The sequence below is a fragment of the Solanum pennellii genome, chromosome 9 (genome assembly GCF_001406875.1).
Source record: "Solanum pennellii chromosome 9, SPENNV200".
In the NCBI taxonomy this organism is placed as follows: domain Eukaryota; kingdom Viridiplantae; phylum Streptophyta; class Magnoliopsida; order Solanales; family Solanaceae; genus Solanum; species Solanum pennellii.
Window position 1 is genome coordinate 78110419 of NC_028645.1, and position 8989 is coordinate 78119407.

Here is an 8989-nt window from a genome sequence, read left to right on the forward strand (position 1 = left end):
ACGTGTAATTTTCAATTTTCATATAATATAATTTGTATCACTATTTAAAGTTTTTGTAGTATCAATCTATTATTTCAGATCTTATTATATTTGTACAATTCAAGACTCTTTACTCAATTATGAAAAAAAGTACATTTGTACAATTCAGGCTTTATTGCTCAATTATGAAAAAATAATAATACGGATTATATAAAATGAAATGCAAATTATATAAATTGTTGTCCTTTCGGCCTCACTCGGTAGAAAAATGTACATTAATTACACACTCTCGTTTCATTTTATGTCACTGTTTCATTTTATGTCACATTTTTTTTCATTTTATGTCACTTTTTGAATTTCAAGAGTTAAATAAATGTATTACTTTTGAAATTTCAAGAGCTAAGTAAGTCTACATTCGACAGTAAATTTTTTATAGATCTTTCAGACATTTTGTATCATCAAATCATTATCAATTTATGATACTTTTTACGTAATTTATAGATACATAAATTTTATTGCAAAAAAATTAAAAATTTTATGCGTAATTAAATTGTTTCGACTCTCAAAACATAAAAGATATCGTATAAATTGAGATAGAGAGAGTATACAACCATCTAAGTGATGATACATATAACTCATCTCTCTCCCACTTTCTGCCCTCTCTCGTTCGCTTCTCTCTTCTCTTCCAATCTCGCTCTCTGTCTCCTTTCTATAACATGTAGCTATGAATTATTACTGGAGCATAATGAAGCTATTTTTGAGTGGCTATATAAGTTTCCATATATATTGGATTATACCAAAGTATAATCTGCAGAAATGTGTGGATGCATGTCCATGTTATATCATAAGCTTCAATTCTTCAAGCAACATGAATAATGCAAGTCTCTGTTCCTGCCTAAGCACAAGAAAATGACGCGAGCAAATGTGTAGCACTAAATTTCTAGTCAGTGCGACCAAGTTTCCTCAGTGTCACTGAGATTCTCTTCTTCTGATCAATCTCTTGACCTTGCCATATTTGGAACCCAGGCTTTCGATTAATTTCGTGTTTCCAAAGATAGCGTGCTTCTCCCCACATCAGAATAAGACAACCTGGTGTCAAAAGCACAGGCACATTGTGTGGTGGATCTTGAGCTGTGCATGTGTCATTTTCGACTCCAGAAAAATGCATTACGCAGGATGAATCTAGAGAAACAATAGCTATTCCATCCTCAAACCGCATTAGATCAACATGTGCACAGATACCCTGTTATAAAGCAATGTGGTAATTCATCACCAGAATTCCACTGTAAAGAAAAGGACGCTGATCCTGTTCATGAGCAAGTTATACTACATCAATAATTTTATGGTTGTACTTTTTTATGATGAGGAAAATCTGCGGCCGCTATATTTTGGATGCACATAGGTAATAGAAGAGGTAATCAAGCAAGTCTGGTTCGACAAGTTCGACCCAGAAGAGGTCCTTGCTTTTGCTGGCAAGCGGTTTTAGAACTTGAGACAAGTCTGGAGCGATGAGCTCCTTGCTTTTGCTGGCAAGCAGTTTTCGAACTTGAGACCTCTAACATAGAAGTCCCGAGTTCAACCGCTGGACCACCCTAAAGGGTTTGATGGTTGTACTAGTTACTCAGTAGCACTGTAATTTATCATAGTACAACAATTACCACTATAAAAACAGTTCTGTGAAAGGATAAAGTCGCACCTCACCTGGTTGATACATGTTAGCTATAAGTTGATCAAATAGAGGTTCCCTCCATAACAGATCTTGTGGAAAAATACATGCTTCCTTGCCCTTTTCACAGTTTTCCAACTCTGCAGCATAACTACCGAAAAGAATCACCTCATGGATAGACCTGGAGAGCTCAACCGCCCATCCTGGTAGGTCGCCAAATCTCATAGCCTGTATGAGATGAAAATACACGTGATCAAGTGCATTGATAAATGACTACAGGTTAAAAGAGACGAACAGGGTGATCTAATTATGTTTATGAGAAATTCAGAAATTTGTAGTTAGTTTAAAAATGCTAAACTAGTCACTTAAACAAAGGAAAAGAAAATGTTAAACAGAACCAACAGCCCTGCTGTCTTTCTTAGAGAACTGCAGGATGAACTTTTCCATTGTTCAAGTACATGACAGATATGCGTTGCAGTATGCTTATTCGAAGGTTAATTAACAACTATAGGGTAAAAACAAAGCTGAATGCAGAGTCTAAAGTTTTTAAACTTTGAAAGGAGGATATTGGTTTGATGCACACGGTCGAAATAGCGTGCGAATCAACATCGTGATGAATAGTACTTTCAGAATCTCTTTTTTTTTTTTTAAATAAATTCTTGAGCATCCAGCACTTTTGGCTTATATATGTTTTTTTATCCAAAATCTCTTAGGGGTTGTTTGGTAGGGGATGGGATTGACAAAGTTATCCCATGGAATTAGTTATCCCACCATAAAATGTGATAACTTATCCCATCATAGCAGTATAAATGGTGGGATAAATAATTCTGAAACTAACTAATACCCCTAACCAAACACATAAAATCCCTAATACCAAACAACCCCTCAGTATTCAAGTCCTTGTTTTGATAAGTCTCCCCAGAATGAATACTAACTTACAATTATAAACGGCAGACAAATAAATGAAAAACATCAAGATTATTCCATTCACGATATTCTGAGAGAAGTGTCACAAGTACATTTTCTGCCTCAAGTGGTAGTCATAGTATTCTCAAGATTTAGCGCCAGTAAATAGAGACGTTACATTTTGACATAAAATTTACTACTACAACAATCATCTTATTTCAAATGCTCTACACAACTCAAGGGCATAAGTATGAAAACTAAAGATTTAACATGAATATAGTGGTCGTCAGGTAATATATCCTTCAGCCAAATGACACAAGATTATTGATCACACTTGATGAATGCATGATTCTCAAGTTGATATGTAAGGGAATAAGATATAACAAGTTAAAGGGAATAAGTGTATTATACAAGAATACTCCAAAGGTTTGAGGATCCAACAAAACCTGATTGCTTGAAGACTCAGCAAACCATCCTTCTGCAACCACAACCATCAAGAAGCAAATATAAGAGCTCTGCCTGATCAAATACATTTGTCTTACTCCTTAGCCAAATGAAACCATTGAAATATCACTGATAATACATGCGCAGCAGAAAATTTACAGGGAAACCCGTGATAAGGAGCTCCCTGATGACTGCTTAAACTGTTTTCTCTCAAAAGAATTGAGCTATAATTGAAACAAAAGGCTATTCACTACATTATTATGCTGAAACTTTATATACATATAGTTGAAAAATTCTATATGCAAAGAATCTTTAAAATGCAAACTTTATATATATATATATATATGAATACCTATATATATATATATATATATGAATACCTATATATATATATATATATATATATAGGCCAAATCATCTTTAAAATGTGTGAGTATATATGTTTGTATATAAGTAAATTTAGAGGCAAGGCTAGAATTTCGAGTGTGTGGGTTCCAGGTTCTGGAAAAGACGAGTTTGTTGGGTTCTGAATAAATTATTTATACATAATAAGTGAACTTTTAAAACCCGTTTTCCGGAAAAAATGGCATTCAATCTTTTTTTTTAATGATCAGGAAAACCCGCCGCCGCTACCCTTTGGTGTGGACAGACAGGGTAAGACAATTGATTCTATGCAATAGCTCGCATGTGAGACGAGAGATAACCCGCACTAAAGCAAGCCCGTTGCGAGCTTGACTCGGAAATCAAACCCCTTGCTTTCACTGGCAAGGAGTTTCGAATTTTAGACCTCCAACATGGAAATTGAACTGGCGTTCAATTTAATAATTGAATTTGTAAATAGGGGTCAAAGGCATGTGAGTCAAGGCCAATCAAGTTCATTTCCCCTATGACTAAAACGTCAAGGTCGTGATTTTTTTACAAGTACATAACTTCCAAAATGGGAAATGAATTGTGCAAGTGGGAGAGGTTTCTAAATCCTCTTTCATGGAGAAGCTAAAATGGGGGAGAACTATCAAATAACTAAAGCTTCTTGGGGTTTTCTAAGAAACCATGCCTTCTATTGCCTGCAAAACCTTCTTTACAGGCCAAAAAACTGAACCGTCACCTCAATGTGAAATGATAGCACTCTTGGATATTGAAAAGACTATTTCATAGCAAGTGTGTATGTTCTAACTTCTCACTTGAAGCTGATTGCAAGGCTTCTTTTGGGTGTCCGGTTGCGAGTCAGTCCCAACCAGGAGCTCAAGGCTTCCTCCGACATACCGGGGAGAGCCTCACCATTCGCCCACAGACGTTCCTTCATATTCGGACTTACCATGTGTAGCCACATGATTTCACTTCTTTATTAAGTCCGGATTTTCCCCATACAAACACAAATACAATGTCTAGGCTAAAGCTACTAAGTTGCTCAGAACCCGTAACCGCCTTGTTGCTCCGCCCTGTGTATATGCAAGGCCCCCATAGGTAGTCTAGAAGAGTAGTAAATGAATTATTCAAAATTCTAGGTCATTGTATAATAATGGATTCTGAAGGAGTGCTATCTAATTATACCCATACATTTTACTTCAATTTCATATATATTCGAAAAATTGAACCACAAAATCCGCCCTAAATCTGCTTTGAAACAGTATGAATATGAGCAACAAAGAGAGGGGCTATTACCTTGTTGGATTGATGATAACAACTTTGATTGTTGATCAGGAGATAAAAAGTCTTTGCACAGCCAAAGGCCATCAATTTCACTGATTCTTTCCCAATTATGAGTTTCTCCGAACACTGACCCGATTAGGGCTTTTCCATTGACCTTATTCTCAACAGAATGAACATGGAGAAATTGTTCTTCTTCTTCGCCTTCGCTGTTTGATGAATCGCCAAATGCTTCTGTTAGAATCATCTTCAGCTCATCCATATTGTTGTATAATCTGCGGCTCTTTCTAGTTCAATTTTGCCTTGAAATTTCTTATGCTATGAATCCTAGAATTATGGATTGTGAAATTACCTAAATGCAATCTTATGCTTCTTTTATTATTATTGATCTAAACCATAGGTGAACCTTTAAAATGACATGAAATTTCACTTGGAATAAAATAAGTTCAAGGGATAACACGACTTAGTATTAGTATAAGTGTGTTTCTGATATTTAACAATTATTTGTGCATTATCTTTAAAATAAAAATATTTATTATTTGAGTTTTAAATGCCACATGTCATCAAGTGAGTGGTTATTTTTTTTATATTTAAAAGTCATTAGTTTAGAATTATTTTTTTACATATATGACATGTGTCTTTGTTTAATTCGTCATTTTGACATGTCATCGGCAAGTGTATTACACACACTTTGTATTTTTGGATGATTATTAAAATAGTGTCGAAATGACACAACAAGATCCTACATGAGGGGTTAAAATGAACATCGCCCAATTGAGGTGTCTAAGTTAAATTTCGTGCTAAGTTTAAGGAACCATTGATGAGTTAGACCTTTATTATAATGGTATGATTGATATATGTCTTTTATGAAACGCAAAATTGTAATATATAAATATAATTTCATGATATGATAATATGAACTTAAGTTATGACCTATGTTCATTGAAAGTCATGAATATGAATTTTTGGGCTAATCCATGAACATATGAACTAAAGAGAGTTATAGTTGATCAAAAGTGCATGAATCTATATAAAACTTAATTTGCCAACGCTATTAAAGATAATATCGTTGATTCGAGGGAATTGTTCTTTTAGAAAAATAAGATCTTTAAACACGAGGAAATTGACTTCTCTAATGGAAAAAAAATAGTTACATAAATGTTATTCCAAATTTATCGTCTCCTCCCCGCCCATTCAATCTCCTCAACTCCCACCCCTTGATCATCTCCTCCCCCCACCCCCCAAACACCAATCCATCCAACCTCTATCATATTTTGTTAAACAACATGTAGATTCTCTATTTGAATAATATTTTCTTGCTTAATTATCTACTAAAAAAGTAATTAAAAAAAAACACTTTGTTTTACAAGATAACATTTGCTGGGAATAACTTATTTTTCATCCCAAACACATTTGACCTGTTTTTCTAATTATAGAAGTGTTTACATTACAATGAAAAAGTGGGCTAATACAGAAAGTTGGCCCCCCCAAACTTGCATGTATTGGGTCCAACAAAGGCACAAAGCCCATATACTGGAATTTCATAAATGGAAGTGTTGTTATAAAGTACCACATCGTAATGTAAGTGAGTAAGCGAACAGCTATAAGCAATATATAAGAGACTCGTGCTAATAACATTTAATTCACGCAGCCACGCAGTGAGCACATAGCGAACTATTCTTTCGCCTTTTACTAAAGAATACCGTGTGCGCTCTGCAAGTAGTGGCATACGCCAATTTTTGGAGGGATTTTCAAACCGAAGATCCCAACAATACTAATGACAAAATTTTCTGGGTTGTTTATAAAGTAAGTTAAGACCCTCTAAATGTGGTTAAATTATTGTGGAAATCAAAAAAAAGTGGTTAAGATTGCTTTGAAGGTCATTTCAATTGTTATAGTTTTCTTAAATTATACTCTTTCGTCTCAATAAATGTGGTTAAATTACTGTGGAAGTTGAAAAAATGTGGTTAAATTAAAAAAATGTGGTTAAATTACTTTGAAAGTTATTTTAACTGTTATCATTTTCTTAAATTATACTCCTCCGTCTCATTTTAAAGTTATTTTAACTGTTATCATTTTCTTAAATTATACTCCTCCGTCTCATTTTATATGGCAAGATTTTAAAATATTTATCAAATTATAATATACATAAATATAATTTCATGATATGATAATATGAACTTAAGTTACGAACTATGTTCATTGAAAGTCATGAATATGAATTTTTGGGCTAATCCGTGAACGTATGAACTAAAGACAGTTATAGTTGATCGAAAGTGCATGAATCTATATAAAACTTAATTTGCCAACGCTATTAAAGATAATATCGTTGATTCGGGGGAATTGTTCTTTTATGCTTCTGATAAGGGATAGTTATACTTATGGATATGGACACATATGTCTCCACCCAAGGAGGTATGAAATACCTTAGTTGATTGGATCGAGAGATCAAACTTCATGCATTCACATAGTATTTATATCATTATACTGTCAGAATCTTATTATGATAAAAAAAAATATGATAAAAAGATGTACCATTAAGGTAGTGTTAACGACCTTATCTCTTAATCTTCATATGTTATAGTATGCTATATGGTATGTACCGATATGTTTAGATACAAATACTATTTAATATGTAATTACATCCCTTTTATCGAGGGTGTTGATCAAGTCGCTCACTAGGTTCCATATTTTCTGCTAATTGGGGAGCCCCTCTCTGTTTCTTAAAAAGATTTAATATACACATTTCTAGTACTTTATAATTATGTGTTTAAGGTATACCAAGGGTCTTGTCCTAATAGATACTTCTCAGTCATGTTTAGAGATTTTCATAGAGAGATACATGGTTATGTTTCAGATTGAATTTCTGTGTCTTTTTTTAACGATTTCAATTCCACAAACTTATGTGTTATACAAGTGTTTTCTTTTACAAAACTTGTCTCTTTAAATGCTTTTAAACTTCACCTTCACTCATGTCTTGATGTATGCTCATGTCCAATGTCACGTTATGGGTACGCTTAGAGCAACAATGATATAGAGTGTTGGTCATTTTCAATGTATAGGCTCAAAGCGACATATTAAAAAATAAATAGTCTTAATTATTCAGTATTCAAGTCTATATACATGATCTTAATTATTCTAACAAGTACATTTATATTCAGTCATTTTTCATCTTAGTGAAAACAAATGCGGTCTTAGTCAATTATCCTAAATGTAGATTCAAATACGTACATTTATATTCCGACTTTTACTTGTTATGTTCGAAAAATCAAGAGATAATTTATAATTTTATGATAAGTATGGAGAATAGTTTACAATCTTATGGTTAGCATGGAGGAAAATATTAAAAAAAAAATGTTTTTCTATTTTTTTTAATATTTAGTTGGTCAAAATATTTAGAAAAATACTGTCTTTAAAAATGAGGAAATTGACTTCACTAATGAAAAAAAAACAGTTACATAAGTGTTATTGCAAATGTATCGTCTCCTCCCCGCCCATTCAATCTCCTCAACTCCCACCCCTTGATCATCCCCTCCCCCCACCCCCCATACACCAATCCATTCAACCTCTATCATATTTTGTTAAACAACATATAGATTCTCTTTTGAATAATATTTTCTTGCTTAATTATCTACCACTAAAAAGTAATTAAAAAACACTTTGTTTTTCAAGATGACATTTGCTGGGAAAAACTTATTTTTCATCCCAAACACATTTGACCTGTTTTTCTAATCATTATAGAAGTGTTTACATTACAATGAAAAAGTGGGCTAATACAGAATGAGGCCCTCCCAAACTTGCAAGTATTGGGTCCAACAAAGGCACAAAGCCCATATACTGGAATTTATGCTTTCATAAATGCAAGTGTTGTTGATAAAAGTACCACATCGTAATGTAAGTGAGTAAGCGAACAGCTACAAGCAATATATAAGAGACTCGTGCTAATAACATAATTTCACGCAGCCACGCAGTGAGCACATAGCGAACTATTCTTTCGCCTTTTACTAAAGAATACCGTGTGCGCGCTGCAATCAGTGGCATACGCCAATTTTTGGAGGGATTTTCTTAGCTGAAGATCCCAATAATACCAATACCAAAATTTTTTGGGTCGTTTATAAAGTAAGTTAAGACCTTCTAAATGTGGTTAAATTACTGTGGAAATCGAAAAAATGTGGTTAAGATTACTTTGAAAGTCATTTTTTTGGGTCGTTTATAAAGTAAGTTAAGACCCTCTAAATGTGGTTAAATTACTGTGGAAAACGGAAAAATGTGGTTAAGATTACTTAGAAAGTCATTTCAACTGTGATAATTTTCTTAAATTATACTCTCTTCGTCTCAATAAATGTG

At 33.5% G+C, this 8989-nt stretch overlaps 1 protein-coding gene and 2 non-coding genes across 3 annotated transcripts; 2 read left to right on the top strand and 1 right to left on the bottom strand.

Moving 5' to 3' along the window:
* Positions 1-539: 539 nt before the first annotated feature.
* On the bottom strand, positions 540-5039 carry LOC107030550 (alkylated DNA repair protein alkB homolog 8). Its single transcript, XM_015231819.2, has 4 exons — positions 4658-5039; positions 2998-3029; positions 1676-1873; positions 540-1222 (listed from the first exon to the last, which is right to left on the bottom strand). Exons 1-4 carry the CDS (start codon positions 4902-4904, stop codon positions 920-922), a joined length of 780 nt encoding a protein of 259 aa, XP_015087305.1. The 5' UTR covers positions 4905-5039; the 3' UTR covers positions 540-919.
* A 1252-nt stretch (positions 5040-6291) lies between these two features.
* LOC114074102 lies at positions 6292-6408 on the top strand. Its single transcript, XR_003574586.1, has one exon. It is a non-coding gene; the product is annotated as a U5 spliceosomal RNA (small nuclear RNA).
* Positions 6409-8603: 2195 nt separating this feature from the next.
* On the top strand, positions 8604-8720 carry LOC114074101. The gene has a single exon (XR_003574585.1). It is a non-coding gene; the product is annotated as a U5 spliceosomal RNA (small nuclear RNA).
* The last annotated feature ends 269 nt before the right edge of the window (positions 8721-8989 follow it).